A 25,685-nucleotide genomic window follows, 5' to 3' on the forward strand; every position below is an offset into this window, starting at 1 on the left:
GCGGGGGGTGATGGGAGATGTGGCGGTTTGAAAAAAAAAAAAAAACGACAAAGCGGACGTGACGCGGTTTGCGCGGTGACGTAATGGTTTTTATTGGCGTGACGCGGCGCGGTGACGTCACGGGGGGCGGGGTCACTTCCAGCGCCCGCCCACGCGGCCCTTGGTGACCTTCTTGCTGTGGGGGAGGGGCGGGGGCGGCTCAGACCCTCCGGGACCCCCCAAAAAACCCCAAAATCCACCCAAAAACCCCAAAACCACCCAAAAAACCAAAATCCCACAAAAAAACCCCAAAATCCACCCAACAACCCCAAAATTCCCCCCTAAAAACCCCCCAAAATCCCCAAAATCCACCCAAAAAACCAAAATCCCACAAAAAAACCCAAAATTCCCCCAAAAAACCCCAAAATTCCCCCCTAAAAACCCCCCAAAAACCCCCAAAAAACCCCAAAATCCACCCAAAAACCCCAAAATCCACCCAAAAAACCAAAATCCCACAAAAAAACCCCAAAATCCCCCAAAAAACCCCATAATCCCCCCCTAAAAACCCCCCAAAATCCCAAATTTCCCTCCAAAACCCTTCCAAAAACCCCCCAAAACACTCAAAATTCCCCCCAAAAAACCCCAAATTCCCCTCTAAAAACCCCCCAAAATCCAAAAAACCCAAAAATCTGAAAATCCTCCCCCAAAAGACCCAAAATCCTCCCCAAAAACCCCAAAATTCCTCCTAAAAACCCAAAATTCCCCCCCAAAACCCCAAATCCCCCCAAAACGCCCCAAATTTACAATTTCTGGGCGTGGCTGATCCGGTTGTACAGGACGTTGATCTGGGGGGAGGGGCTGGGCTGAGACCCCCAAAATTTGGGATTTTCCACCCAAAATGATCCCAAAAATGGGTCTGGGGGACCCAAAATGGGTCTGGGGGTCCTGAAATGGGTCTGGGGGGCCCAAAATGGGTCTGGGGGGGCCAAAATGGGTCTGGGGTGTCAGAATTGGGTCTGGGGGTGCTGGGCCCCCCCAAATTTGGGGTCTGGGGGATTCTGGGGGGTCCCAAGGCCCCAGATTTGGGTCTGGGGTCCCCAAGTTGGGTCTGGGGTCCCATGGGGTCTCCCTGATTTGGGTCTGGGGTCTCAGGGGGTCCCCAATTTGGGTCTGGGGTCCCCCCTGATTTGGGTCTGGGGTCTCTGATTTGGGTCTGGGGTCCCCCCTGATTTGGGTCTGGGGTCCCCATTTGTGTCTGGGGTCCCCGTGATTTGGGTCTGGGGTCTCAGGGGTCCCTGATTTGGGTCTGGGGTCCCCCCTGATTTGGGTCTGGGGTCTCAGGGGGTCTCTGATTTGGGTCTGGGGTCTCAGGGTCCCCGTGATTTGGGTCTGGGGTCCTGATTTGGGTCTGGGGTCTCAGGGGGTCCCTGATTTGGGTCTGGGGTCTCAGGGGGGATCCTGATTTGGGTCTGGGGTCTCTGATTTGGGTCTCAGGGGTCCCCAATTTGGGTCTGGGGTCCCTGATTTGGGTCTCAGGGTCCCCGTGATTTGGGTCTGGGGTCCTGATTTGGGTCTGGGGTCCCCATTTGGGTCTGGGGTCCCTGATTTGGGTCTGGGGTCCCCGTGATTTGGGTCTGGGGTCTCACCTCGTAGCGCTGCCGCCGCAGTTTCTCGCTGAGGTCGAACTTCTCCGACTCGAGCTGCTGGATCCACTGGTGGAGCTCGCGGGCCTTGGCCCTGGGAGGGGGGATTGGGGGGATTGGGGGGGTCCCAGGGGGATTTGGGGGGTCCTGGGGGGGATTTGGGGGGTTTGGGGGGTCCTGGGGGGGATTTGGGGGGTCTGGGGGGTCCTGGGGGGGATTTGGGGGATTTGGGGGGGATTTTGGGGGGTCCTGGATGGGTCTGGGGGCTTTTGGGTTCCCACTGGTGGAGCTCGCGGGCCTTGGCCCTGGGAGGGGGGAATTGGGGGGATTGGGGGGATTTGGGGGGTCCTGGGGGGGTCTGGGGGGATTTGGGGGGGATTTGGGGGGTCCTGGGAGGGTTTGGGGGAGTCCCAGGATGTTTTTTTGGGGTGATTTTGGGGTGTTTTTGGGGTGATTTTGGGGTGTTTTTGGGGTGATTTTGGGGTGTTTTGGGGTGTTTTTGGGGTCCCAGGATGGATTTTGGGGTGTTTTTGGGGTGTTTTGGGGTGTTTTTGCCCACCTGAGCTCGTCCTCGCGCAGGTTCTCGATGTCCAGCGGCCGTTTGGGGGGGTTTGGGGTGGGTTTGGGGTGTTTTGGGGTGTTTTTGGGGTGTTTTTGCCCACCTGAGCTCGTCCTCGCGCAGGTTCTCGATGTCCAGCGGCCGTTTCCGCTCGGCCAGCACGCGCAGTTTGGTCTCGCGCCCGGTTTGGCGCCGGCCCCGGCGCTGCTCGGCCTGGACGGGGAAATCCGGGGGGATTCGGGGGGTCTGGGGTCACTTTGGGGGGATTTGGGGGGTCTGGGGTCACTTTGAGGGGATTTGGGGGGTCTGGGGTCACTTTGTGGGGGTTTGGGGTCAGTTTGGGGGGTTTTGGGGGGAATTGGGGGGTCTGGGGTCACTTTGGGGGGATTTGGGGACAGTTTTGGGTCAGATTTGGGTCAGTTTGGGGTGGTTTGGGGCAGGTTGGGGGGATTTGGGGGGTTTGGGGTCAGTTTGGGGGGTTTTGGGGGGTTTGGGGGGTCTGGGGTCACTTTGGGGGGATTTGGGGACAGTTTTGGGTCAGATTTGGGTCAGTTTGGGGTGGTTTGGGGCAGGTTGGGGGGGTTTGGGGGGTCTGGGGTCACTTTGGGGGGTTTGGGGTCAGTTTTGGGAGGTTTGGGGAGGTCCAGGAGGGATTTGGGGTGAATTCAGGGGGTTTTTGGGGTCAGTTTGGGGGGTTTTGGGGGGTTTGGGGGGTCTGGGGTCACTTTGGGGGGATTTGGGGTCAGTTTTGGGTCAGTTTGGGGTGGTTTGGGGTCAGTTTGGGGGGATTGGGGGGTTTGGGGTCACTTTGGGGGCAGTTTTGGGTCACTTTGGGGGGATTTGGGGGATTTGGGGGGTCTGGGGTCAGTTTGGGGAGGTTCAGGAAGGATTTGGGGTGAATTCAGGGGGTTTTGGGTGTGGATTCTGGGGACAAGGGGCTCCCTATGGATCCCAGGGGGGTCCCAGGAGGGTCCCTGTGGGTCTGGGGGTTCCCAGGGGTTCCCAGGGGCTCCCTGTGGGTCTGGGGGCTCTCGGGGGTCCCTGTTGGGTCTGAGGGCTCCAGGGGGTCTCAGGGGTTCCCAGGGGTTCCCTGTGGGTCTGGGGGCTCCCAGAGGGGTCCCTGTTGGGTCTGGGGGCTCCCGGGGGCTCCAGGGGGTCTCAGGGGGTTCCCAGGGGCTCCCTGTGGGTCTGGGGTCTCCCGGGGGTCCCGGGGGTCCCTGTTGGGTCTGAGGGCTCCAGGGGGTCTCAGGGGTTCCCATGGGTTCCCTGTTGGGTCTGGGGGCTCCCGGGGGGGTCTCTGTGGGTCTGGGGGTCCCGGGGGTCCCTGTTGGGTCTGGGGTCTCTGTGGGTCTGGGGGCTCCCAGGGGGGTCCCTGTTGGGTCTGGGGGCTCCCGGGGCTCCTGGGGGTCCCTGTTGGGTCTGGGGGCTCCCTGTGGGTCTGGGGGCTCCCAGGGGGTCCCTGTTGGGTCTGGGGGCTCCCAGGGTGTCCCAGGGGCTCCCAGGGGTTCCCTGTGGGTCTGGGGGCTCCTGGGGGCTCCCTGTTGGGTCTGGGGGCTCCAGGGTGTCTCAGGGGGCTCCCATAGGGCTCCCTGTGGGTCTGGGGTCTCCCGGGGGTCCCGGGGGTCCCTGTTGGGGGTCCCACCTTGGCCAGGTACCCCCCGAAGTGGGGCATGGCCGACAGAACTTTCTTCTTCTTGGCGTCGTCCTCCGCTCTCTTCTTGGCCTCCTCCTCCTCCCTGCGCAGCTTCTCCTCCTGCGGGGGGATTTGGGGGGGTTTGGGGGGTCCCGGGGGGGGTTTGGGGGGGTTTGGGGGGGATTGGGGGGGTTTGGGGGGGATTGAGTCAGATTTGGGGGGATTGGGGGGGATTTGGGGGGGATTTGGGGGGGATTTGGGGGGCTCCCAGGGGGGTTGGGGGGGTTTGGGGGGGATTGGGTCAGATTTGGGGGGATCCCGGGGGAGATTTGGGGGGGATTGGGGGGGTTGGGGGGGGTTTGGGGGGGATTGGGGGGGATTGGGACACATTTGGGGGGTCCCAGGGGGGGTTTGGGGGGATTTTGGGACCCCAGAGGGGAACCTGAGGTATTTGGGGGGATTCAGGTCACATTTGGGGGGATTTTGGGGGGATTTTGGGGCTCCCAGATAATTTTTGGGGTTCCCAGATGGATTTTGGGGGTCCCAGGGTGATTTTGGGGCTCCCAGGGTGATTTTGGGGTTCCCAGGCTGATTTTGGGGTTCCCAAGGTGATTTTGGGGGTCCCAAGGTGATTTTGGGGTGCGTTTTGGGGTCTCCTCACCGCCAGCCTCGCCTGCCTCTCCCTCTCCTTCTCGGTCCTGGTGCGCAGCTGCTCGTTCCTCTCGGCACGGCGCCGCTCCTGCCACGTGGGGAGGGGTCTGAGAGCCCCAAAAACACCCCAAAAACATCCAAAAACACCCCAAAAACACCCAAAAACCACCCTAAAATACCCCAAAAACACCCAAAACCACCCCAAAATACCCCAAAATACCCCAAAACCCCCCATGATCCGGGAGCCCCTGCAGCTGCTCGTTCCTCTCGGCACGGCGCCGCTCCTGCTGTGCCCAGAGGGGTCTGAGACCCCCAAAAACACCCCAAAACACCCAAAAACACCCAAAAACCACCCTAAAATACCCCAAAAACACCCAAAACCACCCCAAAAACCCCCCATGATCCGGGAGCCCCTGCAGCTGCTCGTTCCTCTCGGCACGGCGCCGCTCCTGCCGCGTGGGGAGGGGTCTGAGACCCCCAAAAACACCCCAAAAACACCCAAAAACACCCAAAAACACCCAAAAACACCCTAAAAACACCCAAAATTACCCCCAAAACACCCTAAAATACCCCAAAACCACCCCAAAACCCCCCATGATCCGGGAGCCCCTGCAGCTGCTCGTTCCTCTCGGCACGGCGCCGCTCCTGCTGTGCCCAGAGGGGTCTGAGAGCCCCAAAAACACCCCAAAACACCCCAAAAACACCCAAAAACACCCCAAAAACACCCCAAAAACACCCAAAACACCCTAAAATACCCCAAAAACACCCCAAAAATACCCTAAAATACACTGAAACACCCCAAAACACCCCAAAAATACCCCAAAAATACCCCAAAACACCCAAAAACACCCAAAAACACCCCAAAAAAACTCCAAAAACACCCCAAAACACCCAAAAATACCCCAAAACACCCCAAAACCACCCCAAAACACCCCAAAAACACCCAAAATACCCCAAAATACACCAAAAACAGCCAAAAGCACCCCAAAACCACCCCAAAACACCCCAAAACCACCCCAAAAACACCCAAAAAACCCCAAAAACTCCCGAAAAGATCGCCCCCAAAAATCCAAAATAAATCTAAAAAATAAAAAAAATCCCCCCAAAAATCCTAAAAAATCAAAAAAAATAAAAAAAAATCCTAAAAAAATCCCCAAAATCCCCAAAAATCCCAGAAAACCCCCAAACCACCCGAAAAATCACAAAAAGGTCCCCCCAAAAAACCTAAAAAATAAAAAAAAATCCCCCAAAAAATCCTAAAAAAATCCAAAAAAAATAAAAAAAATCAAAAAAAATCCCCCAAAAATTCCAAAAAAATCCCCAAAAAATCCAAAATCCCCAAAAATCCCCAAAAAATCCCAAAAAAACCCAAAAGAATCACAAAAAGATCACCCTAAAAAACCTAAAAAATAAAAAAAAATCCCCCAAAAAATCCTAAAAAATCACAAAAAAATAAAAAAAAATAAAAAAAATCCCAAAAAATCCCCAAAAAAATCCCAAAAAAATCCAAAATCCCCAAAAATCCCCAAAAAACCCCAAATCACCCAAAAAAATCACAAAAAGGTCCCCCCAAAATATCTAAAAAATAAAAAAAATTCCCCAAAAAAATCCTAAAAAAATCCAAAAAAATCAAAAAAAATCCCCCAAAAATTCCAAAAAAATCCCAAAAAAATCCAAAATCCCCAAAAATCCCCAAAAAACCCCAAACCACCCAAAAAATCACAAAAAGGTCCCCCCAAAATATCTAAAAAATAAAAAAAATTCCCCAAAAAATCCTAAAAAATCCTAAAAAAATCCAAAAAAAAATAAAAAAAATCCCCAAAAATCCCCAAAAAATCCCCAAAAAATCCCAAAATCCCCAAAATGACCCAAAATGACCCAAAATGGCCCAAAATGGCCCAAAAACGCACGATTCTCTCCATCAGCCCCTGCAGCTCCTCCTCCTCGCGGCGCCGCTGCTCGAAGTGGGCGTCGATGAGGGTCTGCAGCTCCAGCAGGTCCTTCTCCATCCGCTTGCGGTGGATGTCCTGCGGACCCCAGACCCAAATTAACCCAAATTCACCCAAAAACAGCCAAATTAACCCAAAAACAGACAAAATCACCCCAAAAACCCCCCAAAACCCCCCCAAAAACCCCCCAAAATCACCCCAAATCACCCCAATAATCCCTTCTCCATCCGCTTGCGGTGGATGTCCTGCGGACCCCAGACCCAAATTCACCCAAATTCACCCAAATTAACCCAAAATCAGCCAAAATCACCCCCAAAACAGCCAAAATCACCCCAAAAACACCCCAAAAACAGCCAAAATCACCCCAAAATAACCCAAAACCACCCCAAATCACCCCAATAATCCCTTCTCCATCCGCTTGCGGTGGATGTCCTGCGGACCCCAGACCCAAATTAACCCAAATTCACCCAAAAACAGCCAAATTAACCCAAAAACAGACAAAATCACCCCAAAAACCCCCCAAAACCCCCCCAAAAACCCCCCAAAATCACCCCAAATCACCCCAATAATCCCTTCTCCATCCGCTTGCGGTGGATGTCCTGCGGACCCCAGACCCAAATTAACCAAAAACAGCCAAAATCACCCCAAAAACAGCCAAAATCACCCCAAAAACCCCCCAAAAACCCCCCAAAATCACCCCCAAATCACCCCAATAATCCCTTCTCCATCCGCTTGCGGTGGATGTCCTGCGGACCCCAGACCCAAATTAACCAAAATTCACCCAAAAACAGCCAAATTAACCCAAAAACAGACAAAATCACCCCAAAAACCCCCCAAAACCCCCCCAAAAACCCCCCAAAACCACCCCAAATCACCCCAATAATCCCTTCTCCATCCGCTTGCAGTGGATGTCCTGCGGACCCCAGACCCAAATTAACCCAAATTCACCCAAAAACAGCCAAATTAACCCAAAAACAGACAAAATCACCCCAAAAACCCCCCAAAACCCCCCCAAAAACCCCCCAAAATCACCCCCAAATCACCCCAATAATCCCTTCTCCATCCGCTTGCGGTGGATGTCCTGCGGACCCCAGACCCAAATTAACCCAAATTCACCCAAAAACAGCCAAATTAACCCAAAAACAGCCAAAATCACCCCAAAAACAGCCAAAATCACCCCAAAAACAGCAAAAATCACCCCAAAAACAGCCAAAAACAGCCAAAATCACCCCAAAAACCCCCCAAAACCCCCCCAAAAACCCCCCAAAACCACCCCAAATCACCCCAATAATCCCTTCTCCATCCGCTTGCGGTGGATGTCCTGCGGACCCCAGACCCAAATTAACCCAAATTCACCCAAAAACAGCCAAATTAACCCAAAAACAGACAAAATCACCCCAAAAACAGCAAAAATCACCCCAAAAACACCCCAGAAACAGCCAAAATCACCCCAAATCACCCCAATAATCCCTTCTCCATCCGCTTGCGGTGGATGTCCTGCGGACCCCAGACCCAAATTAACCAAAAACAGCAAAAATCACCCCAAAAACAGCCAAAATCACCCCAAAAACCCCCCAAAAACCCCCCAAAATCACCCCCAAATCACCCCAAAATCCCCCCCAAAATCCCCCCAGACCCCCCCAAATCCCCCAAAATCCCCCCAAATCCCCCCCAGCCCCCCCCCAAATCCCCCCAGCCCCCCCAAATCCCCCCCAAAATCCCCCCAGCCCCCCCAAATCCCCCCCAAAATCCCCCCAGCCCCCCCAAATCCCCCCCAGACCCCCCCAGCCCCCCCCAGCCCCCCAATCCCCGCTCACGTCGAAGTCCACGCGCTCTCCCTCGGGGATTTTGGGGGGCGCCAGCTGTGACACCATGGGGCTGGGGGGGTCCAGGGGGGTCCAGGGGGGTCAGGGGGGGTCAGGGGGGGTCAGGGACCCCCAAACCTGCTCCCCAAAAACCCCCCCTGAACCCCAAAACCCCCCTCACCGGGGCCGGGGCCGCTCCTCCTCTGCGGGAAAGAACGGGCTCAGGGAGGGGGGGATTTGGGGGGGATTTGGGGGGGTTTGGGGTCCTGGGGGGGCTCAGGGGGATTATTGGGAGGATTTGGGGGGATTTTGGGGGGATTTGGGGGGATTTGGGGGGGATTTGGGGGGGTCCTGGGGGGGTTTGGGGAGGCTCAGGGGGGATTTGGGGGGGATTTGGGGGGGTTTGGGGTCCTGGGGGATTTTGGGGGGATTTTTTGGGGGGCTCAGGGGGATTTTGGGAGGGATTTGGGATCCTGGGGGAATTTTTGGGGGGGATTTTGGGGGGGATTTGGGGGGGCTCAGGGGGATTTTGGGGGGATTTTGGGGGGTTCAGGGGGGTTTTGGGGGGATTTTGGGTTTTTTTGGGGGGATTTGGGGGGGCTCAGGGGGATTTTGGGGGGGGATTTGGGGTCCTGGGGGGATTTGGGAGGATTTTGGGGGGATTTTGGGGGTCCCAGGTGTTTTAGGGGAGGGTTTTGGGGGTCCCAGGTGTTTTTGGGGAGGATTTTGGGGGATTTGAGGGATTTTGGGGGTCCCAGGTGTTTTTGGGGGGGATTTTGGGGGTCCCAGTTGTTTTTTTGGGGGTCCCAGGTGTTTTTGGGGGGGTTTTTGGGGGATTTGAGGGATTTTGGGGGTCCCAGCTGTTTTTGGGGAGGATTTTGGGGGTCCCAGGTGTTTTTGGGGGGTCCCAGGTGTTTTTTGGGGGATTTGAGGGATTTTGGGGGTCCCAGGTGTTTTTGGGGGGGATTTTGGGGGTCCCAGGTGTTTTTGGGGGGGATTTTGGGGGATTTGAGGGGTTTTGGGGGTCCCAGGTGTTTTTTGGGGGTCCCAGGTGATTTTGGGGAGGATTTTGGGGGATTTGAGGGATTTTGGGGGTCCCAGGTGTTTTTGGGGGGGATTTTGAGGGTCCCAGGTGTTTTTTGGGGGTCCCAGGTGTTTTTGGGGGGGATCTTGGGGGTCCCAGGTGTTTTGGGGGGGGATTTTGAGGGTCCCAGGTGTTTTTTGGGGGTCCCAGGTGTTTTTGGGGGGGATTTTGGGGGTCCCAGGTGTTTTTGGGGGGGATTTTGAGGGTCCCAGGTGTTTTTTGGGGGTCCCAGGTGTTTTTGGGGGGGATCTTGGGGGTCCCAGGTGTTTTTTTGGGGGGGATTTTGGGGGATTTGAGGGATTTTGGGGGTCCCAGGTGTTTCTGGGGAGGTTTTTGGGGGTCCCAGTTGTTTTTTGGGGGGGATTTTGGGGGATTTGAGGGATTTTGGGGGTCCCAGGTGTTTTTGGGGGGTCCCAGGTGTTTTTGGGGGGGATTTTGGGGGATTTGAGGGATTTTGGGGGATTTGAGGGATTTTGGGGGTCCCAGGTGTTTTTGGGGAGGGTTTTGGGGGTCCCAGGTGTTTTTTGGGGAGGGTTTTGGGGGTCCCAGGTGTTTTTGGGGGGATTTTGGGGGTCCCAGGTGTTTTTTGGGGGGTCCCAGGTGTTTTTTGGGGGATTTGAGGGGTTTTGGGGGTCCCAGGGTTGGTTTTTTTGGGGTGGGGGTCTTACCTGGCTCCTCAGGAGGTTTGGGGGGCTGCGAGGCTGTGGGGGGAGGGGTCGCAATTTGGGTGGGGGGGTTTTTTTTGGGGGGGATTTCCCCAATTTTGGGGGTTTTATTTTTGGGTGGAAATCCCCCAAATTTGGGGTTTTTGGGGTTTTTTTTCCTTCCTCACCTTCCTCTTCCTCCTCCTCCTCCTCCGCCGCCTCCTCTGGGGGGGGGGGCAAAATTTGGGGAGGGGGAGGGGGGGGACAACCCCCCCCCCCCAATTAAGGAGGTGTTAATGAGCTAACATGCTAATTAACATGCTAATCAACAGACTAATTATGCTAATTAAGAGGGTGAATATGCTAATTAACCCCCCCAGCGCATTCTGGGGGGGGTTAATTTGAATTAAGGCGGGGTTAATTAACGGCCCCGGGGTTAATTAGCGGGTTAAGGAGGCGGGGCTGGCGCTAATTAGCGGGGGTTAATTAATTGGGGTCACTCGGGGGTCACTCACCCTCCTGCTGCTCCCTGGGGGGGGAAAAGGGGGTGAGGGGGGGGCGCTTTGGGGGGTCCTGGGGGGTCCCAGGGGGGATTTGGGGGGGATTTGGGGGTCCCAGGGTGAATTTGGGGTGATTTTGGGTGAATTTGGGGAGGTTTTGGGGGTCCCAGGGTGAATTTGGGGAGGTTTTGGGTGAATTTGGGGAGGTTTTGGGGGTCCCAGGGTGAATTTGGGGAGGTTTTGGGTGAATTTGGGGAGGATTTGGGGGTCCCAGGGTGAATTTGGGGAGGTTTTGGGTGAATTTGGGGAGGTTTTGGGGGTCCCAGGGTGAATTTGGGGAGGATTTGGGGGTCCCAGGGTGAATCTGGGGAGGTTTTGGGGGTCCCAGGGTGATTTTGGGGAGGTTTTGGGAGTCCCAGGGTGAATTTGGGGAGGTTTTGGGGGTCCCAGGGTGAATTTGGGGAGGATTTGGGGGTCCCAGGGTGAATCTGGGGAGGTTTTGGGGGTCCCAGGGTGAATTTGGGGAGGTTTTGGGGGTCCCAGGGTGAATTTGGGGAGGTTTTGGGTAAATTTGGGGAGGTTTTGGGGGTCCCAGGGGGGATTTGGGGAGGTTTTGGGAGGGTTTGAGTGAATTTGGGGAGGTTTTGGGGGTCCCAGGGGGGATTTTGGGGGTCCCAGGGTGATTTTGGGGAGGTTTTGGGTGAATTTGGGGAGGTTTTGGGGGTCCCAGGGTGATTTTAGGGAGGTTTTGGGGGTCCCAGGGTGAATTTGGGGTGATTTTGGGTGAATCTGGGGAGGTTTTGGGGGTCCCAGGGTGAATTTGGGGAGGTTTTGGGGGTCCCAGGGTGAATTTGGGGAGGTTTTGGGGGTCCCAGGGTGAATTTGGGGTGATTTTGGGTGAATCTGGGGAGGTTTTGGGGGTCCCAGGGTGAATTTGGGGAGGTTTTGGGGGTCCCAGGGTGAATTTGGGGAGGTTTTGGGGGTCCCAGGGTGAATTTGGGGTGATTTGGGGTGATTTTGGGGAGGTTTTGGGGGTCCCAGGGGGGGTCACTCACTCAAACTCCTCCTCGGGCTCCGACATGCCGGCGATTTTTTGGGTGGGGGGTCCTGAGAAGGGAGGGGGGGGGGGAGGGGGATCAGGGGGGGCTCCAGCCCCTCCCGACCCCCCCAAAACCCCCCAAAACCCCCTCCCCACCCCCCCCTCCCCCACCGCTCTCTCCTCTCCCGTGGGGGGGGTCCCGCTCGCGCCCCTCCCCCCCCTCGGGGGGCTCCCCTTTATCGGGGGCCGCCCCTCCCCCCGCGCGGTGACGTCACCGCCCCATTGTTCTCCCCTCCCCCCCCGGGAATGTCGCGACACCCGACACCGACAGGGGGGGTGGGGGAGGGGCCGCGACCCCCCCCAGGGCCATTTTTGGGTGAAAAGAACAAAAGGGGGTGGGGGAGGGGAGAGGGGGGGGGTGTGGCTGCCGGCGCTGACGTCACCGCGCGCCCCTCCCCCACCCCGCACCTGTCGCGGCTTTTTTGGGACCCCCCAAAAAAACAAAAGGGGGGGGGGAGGGGTCACCTTCACACCCCCCCCCCAAAAAAAAGCCCGTTTTTGTTCCAAATTCCTTTATTTTGGTACAAAACGCGCCCCCCGCCCCTCCCCCACAGCACCACGGACCCCTCCCCCACCCCCCCCAAAATCCCCCCCCCCCAAACGAGGGGGGCTCAAACCCCCCCCCCCCCCCCCAAAATCCGGGTACAAAAAACTTCGGGTTTGGGGGGGGCTGAGCCCCCACTTTAAATTTGGGTCTGGGGGTGAGGGGGGGGGGCTCAGCTCCTCCGGGGATGGGGAAAATGGGGAGGGGGCACCCCAAAAAATTCATTTCCGGACCCTAAAAGGGGGGTTCTAACCCCAAAAAATTCATTTCTGGACCCCAAAATTCATTTCCGGACCCTAAAAGGGGGGTTCTAACCCCAAAATTCATTTCCGGACCCCAAAACCAGCAGTAAAACCCCAAAAACTTCATTTCCAGACCTCAAAACAGGGGGGTTCTAACCCAAAAATTCATTTCCAGCCCCCCAAAAATTCATTTCCAGCCCCTAAAAGGGGGGTTCTTACCCCAAAATCCACACCCAAATCCCAAAAAAGGGAGTGGAAACCCCAAAAATTCATTTCCGGACCCCAAAACCAGCAGTAAAACCTTTAAAATTCGGGTGCAGGACCCCGAAAGGAGGGGTTTACACCCCAAAATCCACACCCAGACCCCAAAACCAGGGGTTCCAACCCCAAAAGTTCATTTCCAGCCCCTAAAAGGGGGGTTCCAACCCCAAAATCCACACACAGACCCCAAAAGGAGGGGTCTACACCCCAAAATCCATGCCCAGACCCCAAAAGGGGGGTTCTAACCCCAAAAATTCATTTCCAGACCCCAAAAGGAGGGGTTCCAACCCCAAGATCCATACCCAGACCCCAAAATTGGGGCTCCATCCCCCCTTTTTGGGTCTCAAACTCCCCTTTTTGGGACTCCAACCCCCCTTTTGGGGTCTCAAACCCCCCCTTTTGGGGTTTCCAACCCCCCTTTTGGGGTTCCAGCCCCCCTTTTGGGGTTCCATCCCCCCCTTTTTGGGGCTCCATCCCCCTTTTGGGGTTTCCATCCCCCCTTTTGGGGTTCCACCCCCCCTTTTGGGGTTCCACCCCCCCTTTTGGGGTTCCAGCCCCCCTTTTGGGGCGCCTCAGGGCTGGTTCAGCGGGGGCAGCGCCAGTGCCAGCCCCCCCTGCGTCACCACCAACCTCAGCCTGGGGGGGCTCCCAGCCCCCGCCTTGGGGACCCCCCCCCCTTTTTTGGGGACCCCCCCTCCCAGCCGCACGTGGGCGTAGAGCGACAGCTTGGGGTCGGGCTCGGGGGCTTTGGGGTGGCTTTTGGGGGGGCCGCTTTTGCGGGGGGCGCTTTCGGGGGTCCCCAGCAGCACCAGCGGGACCCCCCCGCGCAGGCGGCAGCCCCCCCCGCAGGACACGCAGTCGTGCAGGGCCACGCGGGGCTGGGGGCCGGGGGGCGCGGGGGGCGCGGGGGGCGCGGGGGGCTCGGCCCGCCGCTGCCGCCGCCCTTTCCTCCGCGGGAGCCGCTTCTTTCTGCTTTTGCCACGGCGCTGGGGAGGCTTTTGGGGGTCCCCCCCGGCCCCCCGGCGCAGCCTCACGTCCGTCTCGCGCAGCTCGTATTTCGGGGGGGGGTCCCGGAGAGGAGGGTGAGGAGGAGGATGAGGAAGGTGAGGAGGGGGCTCGGCCGCTTTGCCGCGCCGACGGAACGCGCCCTCGCCGCGCCTGAACGAGGAGAGGGGGACACCCAGAATGAACCCCAAAAATCGGGGGTTTAGCCCCAAATTCAGGCCGGATTGACGCTCCCGAATGAGGGAGCAGCCCCCAAAAATCGGGGGTTTAGCCCCAAATTGACGCCCTCCCGAAAGAGGCTGGGGGATTATTTTTACCCCTCTCTGCTTTAAAATCTCCTTTTGCACCCCCCACAATGAAGATTTCAGGGATTCCCTCCTGTATTTCAGGGATTACTGCTGTGTTTCAGGAATCCCTGCTGTGTTTTAGGGACCCCTGGTGTATTTTAAGGGTCCCCTCCCTTCAGGCTTTAACCTTCTCCCCGGTGTTTTTGGGCTCCCCTCAAGGTTTTTGGGGCTGTCTCTGAGTTTTGGGCCCTCCCCAAATACCCGTCCCACACCCCCCTCTAAATTTTGGGGTTTTCTCAGAGTTTTTGGCATCCCACCCACCCACCCCATGAGAAATTTGGGCTTTCTCACACCTGTTTTAGAATCTCCCCCCATTTTGGAGTCCCCCCCCATGGAAGTTTCTGGGGCCTTTCAAGGAGATTTTTAGAGTCTCCTCTGTGAGGTTCTCAGAGTCCATTCCCCTCTCCCCCTGAAGGTTTTTGGGCACCCTCTGAGGATTTTCGGGGTCCCCCGGAGGTTTTGGGGGTACCTCTCGCAGGTGCGGCACTCGCAGCCGCGGTTGCCCTCGCCGAAGAAGCCATCGCCGTAGAAACAGGTGATTTCTGCCCGGGGTGGGATGTCCCGCAGCGCCTGCACCCGCGCCCCGCCCGGGGCTGACACAAACTGCGCCCCAAAATACGTGAAACGCCCTCGTGAACCCCAAAAATAGGGATCCCAAACACGAGAGAGCCTCTTCTCCCCTCACGGCTCCCCGCCCTCTTCTCCCCTCACGGTTCCTGCCCTTTTTCTCCCCTCACGGTTCCCGCCCTTTTCTCCCCTCACGGTTCCCGCCCTTTTTCTCCCCTCACGATTCCCGCCCTTTTCCCCCCTCACATCTTTCTCTTTCTCCTCTCCTGTTTCTTGCCCTTTTTTTCCCCTCATGTTTTTCTTCTCTCTTCGCGTTTCGCAAGTTTCCCCTCTCAGGTCTTTCTTTTCACCCTCGTGTCTTTTTCTCCTCTCAGTTTCTTGCCCTTTTTTCGCCTCGTTTTTCTTTTCTCCTTTCACGTTTCCCACCCTTTCCTCCCCTCACATTTCCTGCTCTTTTCACTCCTCACAGCTTTCTTTTTTTCCCCTCACATTTCCCTCCTTTTTCTCCCCTCAAGTTTCCTGCCCTTTTCCTTCCCTCGTGTCCTTTTTCCCCTCAAGTTTCCCTCCCTTTTCTCCCCTCACGATTTTTCCTCCTCTCACGTTTCCAACCCTTTTCTCCCTCACGTTTCCCACCCACATTTTCCTCCTGTTCCACTCTATTTTCCTCCACGCTTTCTCTTATTTTCCTCTCCCGTTTTCCACCCTTTATCCCTCAAATTTCCCATTTTTCTTTCGTGTTTCCCACCACTTCTCCCCTCACGCCTCCTGCCATTTTCCCCCCATGTTTCCTGTCGTTTTCCCTCACACTCCCTGCATTTCTCCATTGCTTTTTACCACCATTTCCCCCTTCGGATTTCCCACCGCTTTTCCCCTCACGTTTCCCGCTCTTTTCCCCTCATGTTCTCCGCCATCTTTCCCTCACGTCCCCCAGCACAAACCACACCCCAAAACCCACCATTTCTCCCCCAAAAAACACCATTTCTCCCTCAAAAACCACCATTTCTCCCCCAAAAACCCTCCTGAAACTCACCCTGCAGTTGGGATGGCAATCTGAGGAGAACAAAAGAACCATCAGCGCCTGCTCAAGGACCGCCACGACAGCCAGGTGGGTCCCGAGGCTGCTCGGGGGGATTCCGGGGGGTCCCAGCGCAGGATTTTTGGGCTCGTGGCTGAGTTCCTGGGAGGTTTTAGGGTCCCACCGTGGTTGATGAAGGCCGCGGGCCCCAGCCAGAGCTGGGTTTTCCGGCGCCGTGTGGAGTACATGAGGCTGAAGTCGTTGTCGCCCGCCCGGAGCAGTGCCCGGTCCGAGCCCCGCAGCTCCACCCCGCAGCCCCCCAGCAGCTCCAGCGTCTCGTGCTTGCGCCTGGGGACGCACGAAGGGAAATTAAAATTAATTACCTTAATTAATTACCTTAATCCTCAGGGGTTTGGGTACCCGCCGTGTGCGGGAGGAGAGCCAGAGAGGGAAATTACACCCGATTCTGAGGGGAGTTTGGGTACCTGGACAGTCGGAAAGGGAAATTACACCCAATCCTGAGGGGTTTGTGTACCTGGACAGTCGGAAATGGAAATTACACCCAATCCTGAGGGGAGTTTGGGTACCTGGACAGTCAGAAAGGGAAATTACACCCGATTCTGAGGAGAGTTTGGGTACCTGGACAGTCGGAAATGGAAGTTACACCCAATCCTGAGGGGTTTGGGCACCTGTCATGTGTGGCTGTACAGCCAGAAAGGGAAATTACACCCAATCCTGAGGGGTTTGGGCACCTGGACAGTCGGAAATGGAAATTACACCCGATCCTGAGGGGTTTGGGCTGTCAGTGCCGTGGCTGTGGCGGGTTCAGGGGGGCTCGGTGTCCCCGGGGATTTTGGGGGGATTCTGGGGGGTTTTTGGGGGGATTCTGGGGGGTTTTGGGGGTGTTTTTGGGGGATTTTGGGCTCACCAGGCGCGGGTGGACACCACCCTGGCGCCGTTGGTGTCGCGGCTGTAGCGGGTGCAGCGCTGGATGCTGAAGCCGCTCTCGGGCAGGAGCGTCCGCAGGTACCGGAACACCTGCAGGGGACACCGGCCATTCCCCAAACCCCACAGACCCCGCGGCTCCCCCTCAGCGGCTCCTCCGCCCCTCAGAGACCCCCACCGAGCCCCACACGCCCCCCTCATCCCCCACAGACGCCCCCCTCACTCCCCCGGCACCCCCAAACCCTCCCCGGAGCCCCCCCAGCCCCTCCGTACGTGGTTCTTGAGCGCTGCCCGCTGCACCGGGCGCCGCTGGCGGAAGAACGCCGGGGCCCAGGCTGCGCTCAGCGTCCTCCAGGCCGCCTCCAGGTCCCGGCGCTGCCGGAAGGCCTCGATGGCCGCCCGCAGCTGGGCCCGGCGCCGCAGGGCGGGCAGGGGGCTGCGGGGGGGATAGAGAGCCTCGAGCCTGCGGCGCCTCACGGGGTTAAAACCGCCGGGGCTCGGTGCTTCCCCGCCGGTAACACCGAGCGGCTGCTGCCGGCCCCGTCCCGCCGCCCGCGGGGGTCCCGCTCCTCCCGCCCGGTGCCCCCCGGGCTCACCTGACCCCCATCTTGTGCGTGCGGAAGCCGAGCACCGAGTCCAGCACGAGGCTCGTGGCCAGGTCATCGTTCTCGCAGAGCTCCCGCGCCGTCACCGCCGTCAGCGGCGCCCGGGGCCGCATGGGCTGCCGCCGCCGCCTCCGCCGCCGCCGCGCCTGCGGCACCGGGAGCGTCACCGGGGGGTGCCGAGCACGGGGCGAGCCCCGAGAGCCCCGTCCCGGCCGTTACCGCAGCGCCGCGGGCGCGGCACCGCCCGGGGCCGCCGCCGGTACCGGGCCCGGCCCGGCCCCGCCGCCGCAGCCCGCCCGCTCCCGCCGCCCGCTTCGCCATCCCTATTGGCCGCCCGCCCCTCCGCGCCGCCGCTCCTATTGGCTGCCCGCGGGGAGTCCCGCCCCCGCCGTGAGGCGCTCGGCGATCCGATTGGTGCGGGCGGCGGCGCCTCCGCATTGGTCCGCGGCGTTTGGAGCTTGCTATTGGTCCAGAGAGAAGCCGGTCACGCTGTTCGAGCATTTCATTGGGTAAAACCGAGAGAGTCCCTCCTCTCTCCTCCTACTGGCCAAAAATCAACCGCCTCCCTGTGTTTTTATTGGCCGGTTCCCTCCCACTCTCTGCTCCCGTTGGCCGAGCGCGCTGTCACTCATCGCCGCCGGCTCACAATGAGCTCAGCGTGTGGCCGGCCATAAACAATGCGGGAGTGGCCACGCCCATTTCCGCCGCAGGCTCCGCCTTTTTCCGCCGCGTTGCTCCGCCCATTCCAAGATGGCGGCGGGAAGGCGCGGCGGGCGGCCTTAGGCGGTACCGGAGCGAGGCGGGGAGCGCGCCCCGGGCCGGGGCCGCTGCCATGGCGGCGGAGGAGAGCGGCGGGGCCCCGCGGGAGCCCCCGCACACGCTGCAGGGGCTGCTGGAGATGGCGGTGGTGGCCGGCGAGGCGCGGCCCGAGCCCCGGGAGCCGATAAGCGAGGAGGTGAGGGGGGAGCGGCGGGGCCGGGGGGTCCCTTTGGGGGTCTGGGGGAGTCACTGAGGGGATTTGGGGTCTGGGGGTGTCACTGAGGGCATTTTGGGGTCTGGGGGTGTCACTGAGGGGTCTGGGGGTGTCACTGAGGGGATTTGGGGGTCTGGGGGTGTCACTGAGGGGATTTGGGGGTGTCACTGAGGGGATTTTGGGGTCTGGGGGTGTCACTGAGGGGATTTGAGGGTCTGGGGGTGTCACTGAGGGGATTTTGGGGGTCTGGGGGTGTCACTGAGGGGTCTGGGGGTGTCACTGGGAGGATTTGGGGGTCTGGGGGAGTCACTGAGGGGATTTTGGGGTCTGGGGGTGTCCCTGAGGGGATTTTGGGGTCTGGGGGTGTCACTGAGGGGTCTGGGGGTGTCACTGAGGGGATTTTGGGGGTCTGGGGGTGTCCCTGAGGGGATTTTGGGGTCTGGGGGTGTCACTGGGAGGATTTGGGGGTCTGAGGGTGTCACTGAGGGGATTTTGGGGGTCTGGGGGTGTCACTGAGGGGATTTTGGGGTCTGGGGGTGTCACTGAGGGGTCTGGGGGTGTCACTGAGGGGATTTTGGGGGTCTGGGGGTGTCACTGAGGGGATTTTGGGGGTCTGGGGGTGTCCCTGAGGGGATTTTGGGGTCTGGGGGTGTCACTGGGAGGATTTGGGGGTCTGAGGGTGTCCCTGAGGGGATTTTGGGGGTCTGGGGGTGTCACTGAGGGCATTTTGGGGTTTGGGGGTGTCACTGAGGGGATTTTGGGGGTCTGGGGGTGTCACTGAGGGGATTTTGGGGTTTGGGGGTGTCACTGAGGGGTCTGGGGGTGTCACTGAGGGGATTTTTGGGGTCCTGGGGAGGCTCGGGAGGGTTCCCAGATGGTTTGGGGGGTCCCAGGGTTGGATTTGGGGTGATTTTGGCCCAGTTTGGGGTAATTCCGGTGCTGATTTTGGGGTAATTTCTGGGTAATTTCTGCCCGGTTCAGGGCTGATTTTGGGGCCGGTTTTGGGGTAATTTTGGGGTAATTTGGGTCCGGTTCGGGGCCAGTTTTGGGCCCGGTTCGGGGCCGGTTCTGGCTCGATTCGGGGCTGGTTTGGGGGTAATTTTGGGGTAATTTCTGGGTAATTTGGGCCCGGTTCAGGGCTGGTTCGGGGCTGGTTTTGGGGTCATTTTGGGGTAATTCGGGCCCGGTTCTGGCCCGGTTCTGGCCTGTTTGAGGGCTGATTTTGGGGTAATTTTGGGGTAATTTGGGCCCGGTTCCGGCCCGGTTCTGGCCTGTTTTAGGGCTGGTTTGGGGGTAATTTCTGGGTAATTTGGGCCCGGTTCCGGCCCGGTTCTGGCCTGTTTTAGGGCTGGTTTTGGGGTGATTTTGGGGTAATTTGGGCCCGGTTCTGGCCCGGTTCCGGCCCGATCCGCTCTCGGCCCCCGCAGAGGCAGCGCTGGCTCCACGCCGCCGTCACCGAGGCTTTGGGCAGCACCGGAACCGCCCGGGCCCAACTGCGGCGCTGCCTGCGGGCCCTGGGCCGGCCGGAACCGGAACCGGAACCGGGGAAACCGGAACCGGGGAAACCGGAACCGGGGAAACCGGAACCGGAACACAGCAAACCGGGACCGGGCCACCCGGAAGAGCCGGAACTGGAGCACAACAAACCCGGACCGGGACCGGGCCACCCGGAACAGCCGGAACTGGACCCGGAGCTGGCGGAACAGGCGCTGGCCGAGCTGGCCGAGCTCTGCGAGAGCCTGGACAACGCCATGGGTGCGGCCACTCGGGGGTCAGGGGTCACTCGGGGGTCAAAGGTCATCCTGGGGACACTCAGGGGTCATTGGGGTCACTCAGGGGTCACTCGGGGGTCACTCAGGTGTCACTGGGGTCACTCAGGGGTCACTGGGGTCACTCAGGGGTCATTGGGGTCATCCTGGGGTCACTCAGGGGTCATTGGGGTCATCCTGGGGTCACTCGGGGTCACTCAGGGGTCACTCAGGGGTCATTGGGGTCACTGGGGGTCATTGGGTCATCCTGGGGTCACTCAGGGGTCACTCAGGGGTCATTGGGGTCACTCTCTGGTCACTCGGTCACCCTGGGGTCACTCAGGGGTCACTGGGGGTCATTTGGGTCACTCACGGGTCACTCAGCGTCACTCAGGGGTCATTGGGGTCACTCTGGGTCACTCTGGGGTCAGGGGTCATTGGGGTCACTCAGGGGTCATTGGGGTCATCCTGGGGTCACTCAGGGTCATTGGGGTCACTCAGGGGTCACTTAGGGGTCATTGGGGTCACTTAGGGGTCATTGGGGTCACTCAGGGGTCACCCAGGGGTCACTTAGGGGTCATTGGGGTCACTCAGGGGTCATTGGGGTCACTCTGGGTCACTCAGGGTCACTCAGGGGTCACCCTGGGGTCATTCAGGGGTCTGGGGGCTCTCCTGCCCCTCCTGGCAGACCCCAGACCCAATTTTGGGGTTTTTCTCCCCAGATTTCTGCTCCCTGGGGGGGCTGGGGGCTCTCCTGCCCCTCCTGGCAGACCCCAGACCCAATCTCCGCGCCGGGGCCGCGCGGGCGCTGGGGGCTTGTGCCCAGAACCTTCCGGAAGCCCAGGCCCGGGCGCTGGCCCTGGGGGCGCTGCCGGCGCTGCTGGGGGGGCTCCGGGGGGACCCCGACCCCCAAGTGTCGCCTGCGCTGCTCTTCGCCGTCTCCTGTGAGTGATTTTGGGGTGAAAAACGGGGATTTGGGGTAAAAATGGGGATTTTTGGTCATTTCAGGGGGTTTTGGGGTGAATTTGGGGGATTTTGGGGTCATTTCTGGGGGTTTGGGGGTCTCTGGGGGGGCTCCGGGGGGACCCCGACCCCCAAGTGTCGCCTGCGCTGCTCTTTGCCGTCTCCTGTGAGTGATTTTGGGGTGAAAAACGGGGATTTGGGGTAAAAATGGGGATTTTTGGTCATTTCAGGGGGTTTTGGGGTGAATTTGGGGGGTTTTGGGGTCATTTCTGGGGGTTTTGGGGTCTCTGGGGGGGCTCCGGGGGGACCCCGACCCCCAAGTGTCGCCTGCGCTGCTCTTTGCCGTCTCCTGTGAGTGATTTTGGGGTGAAAAACGGGGATTTGGGGTAAAAATGGGGATTTTTGGTCATTTCAGGGGGTTTTGGGGTGAATTTGGGGGGTTTTGGGGTCATTTCTGGGGGTTTTGGGGTCTCTGGGGGGGCTCCGGGGGGACCCCGACCCCCAAGTGTCGCCTGCGCTGCTCTTTGCCGTCTCCTGTGAGTGATTTTGGGGTGAAAAATGGGGATTTGGGGTAAAAATGGGGATTTTTGGGTGAATTTGGGGGATTTTGGGTCATTTCTGGGGGTTTTGGGGTGAATTTGGGGGGTTTGGGGTGAATTCGGGGGATTTTGGGTGGTTTTGGGGTGATTTTGGTCAGTTTTGTGTGGATTTTTGGTGGTTTTGGGTGAATTTGTGTGGATTTTGTGTGGATTTTGGTCAGTTTTGTGTGAATTTTGTCTGGTTTTGGGTGGATTTTGGGTGATTTTGGGTGAATTTGTGTTGATTTTGGGTGGATTTTGGTCACTTTTGTGTGTTTTTGGGTGAATTTGTGTTGATTTTTGTTGATTTTGGTCAGTTTTGTGTGTTTTTGTGTGGATTTTTGTTGATTTTGGTCAGTTTTGTGTGTTTTTGTGTGGATTTTGGTTGATTTTGCTCACTTTTGTGTGTTTTTGTGTGGATTTTGGTTGATTTTGGGTGGATTTTGCTCACTTTTGTGTGTTTTTGTGTCCGTTTTAACCGATTCCGGCCGTTCTGCCCCCGTTTCCAGGCCTGGTGCGGGCGCAGCCGCAGGGGCTGCAGCAGCTGGAGGCTCTGGGGGGTCTGGGGGTGCTGGGGGAGGTTTTGGGGAGCCCCCAGCCCCCCCTGAGGGCTCGGGCGGCGTTTCTGCTGCACTGCCTGCTCCGGGAGCACCCCCGGCTGACGGGTGAGCCCCAAAAACACCCCGAAATCACCCAAATTCACCCAAAACACCCCAAAAACACCCCAAAACACCCCTAAATGCCCCAAAAACACCCTGAAATCACCCAAATTCACCCCAAATCACCCCAAATCACCCCAAAAACACCCAAAACACCCCAAAATTACCCAAAATCACCCCAAAACACCCCAAATCACCCCAAAACACCCCAAAATCACCCCAAAACACCCCAAATCACCACAAAATTACCCGAAATCACCCCAAAACACCCCAGGAACACCTCTAAATCACCCCAAAACACCCCAAAATCATCCAAATTCACCCCAAAACACCCCAAAATTACCCAAAAACACCCAAAACACCCCAAACCACCCCAAAATTACCCAAAATCCCCTGTAATGACCCAAACCCTCCTGATTTCCCCTCAAACCTCCCAAACTGACCCCAAATCTCTCAAATTCCCCCCAAACCCCCTGAACTGACCCCAAATTCCCCGGATTTCACCCCAAACTGACCCAAAATCCCCATTTTCACCCCAAACTGTCCCAAACTGACCCAAACTGACCCAAACTGACCCAAACTGACCCAAATTCCCCCATTTTCCCCCCAAACTGACCCAAAATCCCCATTTTCCCCCCAAACTGACCCAAAATCCCCGTTTTCCCCCCGAACTGGCCCAAATTCCCCGGATTTCGCCCCAAACTGACCCAAACTGACCCAAATTCCCCGGATTTCGCCCCGAACTGACCCGAATTCCCCGGATTTCGCCCCAATCCCGCAGAGCCGCTGCTGGCTCAGGGTTTGGTGCCGCGGGCGGCGGCGCTGCTGCGATCCCGACACGACGGAGCCCACGAGCACGGCCTGGGGACCCTCTGGGCGTGAGTCAGACCCCTCCCCAAATTCCCAAAAATCACCAAAATCCCAAAATTCCAGAAATTTCCCAAAATCCCAGAAATTCCCCCCAAAAATCCCGGGGAAAAAACTCAAAAATTGGGGGAAAAAATGAAAAATTGGGGTCAAAAACGGCCAGGAAAGGGAAAGGGGAGGGGGTGAGACCCTCTGGGCGTGAGTCAGACCCCTCCCCAAATTCCCAAAATCCCAAAATCCTTAAAATCCCAAAATTCCAGAAATTTCCCCCAAAAATCTGGGGAAAAAACCCCAAAAAATCCCGGGGAAAAACCCAAAAAATGAGGAAAAAAACCCAAAATTGGGGGAAAAACGGCCAGGAAAGGGAAAAGGGGAGGGGGTGGGGCGGTTTGGGGTCATTTTGGATGGTTTTGGGTAATTTTGGGCGGTTTTGGGTGGTTTTGGGGCAGTTTTGGGGTAATTTTGGGTGGTTTTGGGTCATTTTGGGGCATTTCTGGGTGGTTTTTGGGAGGTTTTGGGTTCTGGGCGGTTTTGGGGGGTTTTTGGGGTGGTTTCGGGTGGTTTTGGGCGGTTTTTGGGTGGTTTTAGATGGATTTTGGGTGGATTTGGGCAGTTTTAGATGGATTTTGGGCGGTTTTGGGCGGTTTTTGGGGTGGTTTCGGGTCATTTTGGGTGGTTTTTGGGGCGGTTTCGGGTCATTTTGGGTGGTTTTTGGGCAGTTTTAGATGGATTTTGGGTGGATTTGGGCAGTTTTAGATGGATTTTGGGCGGTTTTGGGCGGTTTTTGGGGTGGTTTCGGGTGGTTTTGGGCGGTTTTTGGGTGGTTTTAGATGGATTTTGGGTGGTTTTGGGCAGTTTTGGGGCGGTTTTGGGGGGATTTCGGGTGGTTTCGGGTGTTTTTGGGCGGTTTTAGATGGATTTTGGGTGGTTTCAGGCAGTTTTGGGCAGTTTTGGGGCGGTTTTAGATGGATTTTGGATGGTTTCAGGTGGTTTTTGGGTGGTTTTTGGCGGTTTTTGGGTGGTTTCAGGCGGTTTTGGGTGGTTTTAGATGGATTTTTGGTGATTTCGGGTGGTTTCGGGTGTTTTTGGGCGGTTTTAGATGGATTTTGGGTGGTTTCAGGCTGTTTTGGGCAATTTTTGGGCGGTTTTTGGGTGGTTTCAGGCAGTTTTGGGCAGTTTTGGGGCGGTTTTAGATGGATTTTGGGTGGTTTCGGGTGGTTTTGGGTGGTTTCGGGCGGTTTTTGGGTGGTTTCAGGCGGTTTTGGGTGGTTTTAGATGGATTTTTGGTGGTTTCGGGCGGTTTTGGGTGGTTTCAGGTGGTTTTAGATGGATTTTGGGTGGTTTCGGGTGGTTTTGGGTGGTTTCGGGCGGTTTTTGGGTGGTTTCGGGCGGTTTTTGGGTGGTTTCGGGCGGTTTTCGGGCGTTTTTCACGCTCCGGGCCAGCTCCAGAATGCGAATTTTCCCAAATCCCTGCGTTTTCGGGCCAGTTTGGCGTCGGGGAGCCCCGAGGGGCTGCGGCAGTGCCGGGACCCCGCGCTGGCGCTGGAGCCGCTGCTCCGGGAGCGCCGCCGGCTCCTGCGGGGCCTCGAGCAGTTCCAGGTGATTCTGGGGCAAAATCCCGGCGTTTCGGGCAAATCCCAGCGCGGTTTGGGGCGGGGAAAAACCACGGGGTCCTGGGGGAAAATCCCGGAGTTTTGGGGTAAATCCTCGGGAATTTGGGGTGGGAAATTTCACGGGGTTTTGGGGGAAAATCCCAGGGATTTGGGGGAGAGGAAAACAATGGGATTTTGGGGGGAAATCCCTGGAATTTTGGGGCAAATCCTTGGGAATTTGGAGTGGGAAATTCGTGGGATTTTGGGGAGAAATCCAGGGATTTTAAGGGGAGGAAATCCCTGGAATTTTGGGGCAAATCCTCGGGAATTTGGGGTGGGAAATTCGTGGGGTTTTGGGGGAAAATCCCAGGGATTTTGGGGCAAATCCCTGGGAATTTGGGGCAGGGAAACTCGCAGGATTTTGGGGGCAAATCCCTGGAATTTTGGGGCAAATCCTCGCAAGTTTGGGGTGGGAAATTTGTGGGATTTTGGGGGTAAATCTCTGGAATTTTGGGGCAGATCCCAAGGGTTTTGTTGGGGGGGGGGAAAGCCCAAGATTTTGGGGCAAATCCCAGGGATTTTGGGGCAGGAAATTCGTGGGGTTTTGGGGGAAAATCCCCGGAATTTCGGGTGGGAAATTCCCGGAGTTCAGGCGAGTTTTATCCGCGGCGTTTTAGAGGGGGAAACCTCGGGGATTTCGGGGAGAATTCGGGGGATTTTGGGTTAAAAAGCCCCTGGAGGTTTTTGGGCTGAATTCCCCAGGTTTTGGGGCTGACCCCCATCCCAAAATTCCCCCTTCCCTTGCAGGAAGAGCTGGAATTCTGCGAGCGGCTCCTGCAGCTCTGCTTCGAGCCCCCCCCCGAGGAACCCGCCATGGACCGGTGACCCCAAAACCGCCCGGAATCACCCCAAAAATCCCGCCCGGATCCCGGGACCCCCAAAAATCCCGCCCGGATCCCGGGAACCCCAAAAATCCCACCCGGATCCCGGGAACCCCCCCGGCCCGGGGGGAACGAACGCTCCGGGCCCGGCCCTGGCTGAGGATCGGGAAAATGAGGGAAAAAAGGGGAAAAATAAAAACCCCGAAATTCCCCAAATTCAGCGCCGGGCGCGAGGGGCGGGGTTATGCTAATAAAGAGGCGTGGTTTATGCTAATGAAGGCGTGGTTATGGTAATGAGCGCGTGTGGACTCGCCGTTGTTGCCGCGGCAACCGCGTCTCCCCGGTGG

The 25,685-nt window shown here is 57.7% G+C and overlaps 3 protein-coding genes across 5 annotated transcripts; 1 reads left to right on the forward strand and 2 right to left on the reverse strand.

The window, feature by feature from the left end:
* Positions 1 to 67: 67 nt before the first annotated feature.
* TNNT1 (troponin T1, slow skeletal type) lies at positions 68 to 14,501 on the reverse strand. Of its 2 annotated transcripts, XM_086871577.1 has the most exons (13): positions 14,415 to 14,501; positions 11,503 to 11,554; positions 10,136 to 10,171; positions 9,972 to 10,004; positions 8,401 to 8,422; positions 8,232 to 8,292; positions 6,376 to 6,492; positions 4,476 to 4,553; positions 3,824 to 3,934; positions 2,285 to 2,394; positions 1,626 to 1,716; positions 784 to 824; positions 68 to 175 (listed from the first exon to the last, which is right to left on the reverse strand). In XM_086871577.1, the coding sequence occupies exons 6-13, from the start codon at positions 8,286 to 8,288 to the stop codon at positions 133 to 135; spliced, it is 648 nt and encodes a 215-aa protein (XP_086727703.1). In that variant the 5' UTR covers positions 8,289 to 8,292; positions 8,401 to 8,422; positions 9,972 to 10,004; positions 10,136 to 10,171; positions 11,503 to 11,554; positions 14,415 to 14,501; the 3' UTR covers positions 68 to 132. The 2 variants fall into 2 exon arrangements, with proteins under 2 accessions (XP_086727703.1, XP_086727705.1); XM_086871579.1 differs by lacking the exons at positions 8,401 to 8,422; positions 11,503 to 11,554; positions 14,415 to 14,501 and having other exon boundaries at positions 10,136 to 10,172.
* On the reverse strand, positions 13,076 to 17,413 carry KMT5C (lysine methyltransferase 5C). The gene is made up of 8 exons (XM_086871574.1): positions 17,297 to 17,413; positions 17,069 to 17,223; positions 16,746 to 16,908; positions 16,456 to 16,565; positions 15,712 to 15,875; positions 15,543 to 15,562; positions 14,415 to 14,548; positions 13,076 to 13,751 (listed from the first exon to the last, which is right to left on the reverse strand). Exons 1-8 carry the CDS (start codon positions 17,396 to 17,398, stop codon positions 13,166 to 13,168), a joined length of 1,434 nt encoding a protein of 477 aa, XP_086727700.1. The 5' UTR covers positions 17,399 to 17,413; the 3' UTR covers positions 13,076 to 13,165.
* Positions 15,471 to 25,612, forward strand: HSPBP1 (HSPA (Hsp70) binding protein 1). Of its 2 annotated transcripts, none has more exons than XM_086871575.1 (7): positions 15,471 to 15,617; positions 17,788 to 18,032; positions 19,478 to 19,805; positions 20,521 to 20,742; positions 21,849 to 22,004; positions 22,780 to 22,876; positions 25,265 to 25,612. In XM_086871575.1, exons 2-7 carry the CDS (start codon positions 17,910 to 17,912, stop codon positions 25,587 to 25,589), a joined length of 1,251 nt encoding a protein of 416 aa, XP_086727701.1. In that variant the 5' UTR covers positions 15,471 to 15,617; positions 17,788 to 17,909; the 3' UTR covers positions 25,590 to 25,612. The 2 variants fall into 2 exon arrangements, with proteins under 2 accessions (XP_086727701.1, XP_086727702.1); XM_086871576.1 differs by lacking the exon at positions 15,471 to 15,617 and adding an exon at positions 24,353 to 24,464.
* The last annotated feature ends 73 nt before the right edge of the window (positions 25,613 to 25,685 follow it).

Source organism: Cyanistes caeruleus, chromosome 36 (genome assembly GCF_971803275.1).
Source record: "Cyanistes caeruleus chromosome 36, bCyaCae1.hap1.1, whole genome shotgun sequence".
NCBI classification, from domain to species: Eukaryota; Metazoa; Chordata; class Aves; order Passeriformes; family Paridae; genus Cyanistes; species Cyanistes caeruleus.

Coding starts and splice junctions, on each gene's coding strand:
- HSPBP1 (XM_086871575.1), top strand. CDS start 17,910: ATGGCGGCGGAGGAGAGCGGCGGGGCCCCGCGGGAGCCCCCGCACACG. Junction 18,033..19,477: donor GGGAGCCGATAAGCGAGGAG/GTGAGGGGGGAG, acceptor CGGCCCCCGCAG/AGGCAGCGCTGGCTCCACGC. Junction 22,005..22,779: donor GGAGCACCCCCGGCTGACGG/GTGAGCCCCAAA, acceptor CCAATCCCGCAG/AGCCGCTGCTGGCTCAGGGT.
- KMT5C (XM_086871574.1), bottom strand. CDS start 17,398: ATGGCGAAGCGGGCGGCGGGAGCGGGCGGGCTGCGGCGGCGGGGCCGG. Junction 16,909..17,068: donor ACGCACAAGATGGGGGTCAG/GTGAGCCCGGGG, acceptor TCCCCCCCGCAG/CCCCCTGCCCGCCCTGCGGC. Junction 14,549..15,542: donor ATTGCCATCCCAACTGCAGG/GTGAGTTTCAGG, acceptor TTTGGGGCGCAG/TTTGTGTCAGCCCCGGGCGG.
- TNNT1 (XM_086871577.1), bottom strand. CDS start 8,288: ATGGTGTCACAGCTGGCGCCCCCCAAAATCCCCGAGGGAGAGCGCGTG. Junction 6,493..8,231: donor GAGAGCGCGTGGACTTCGAC/GTGAGCGGGGAT, acceptor TGGGGTCCGCAG/GACATCCACCGCAAGCGGAT. Junction 825..1,625: donor TGCGGCGGCAGCGCTACGAG/GTGAGACCCCAG, acceptor CCCTCCCCCCAG/ATCAACGTCCTGTACAACCG.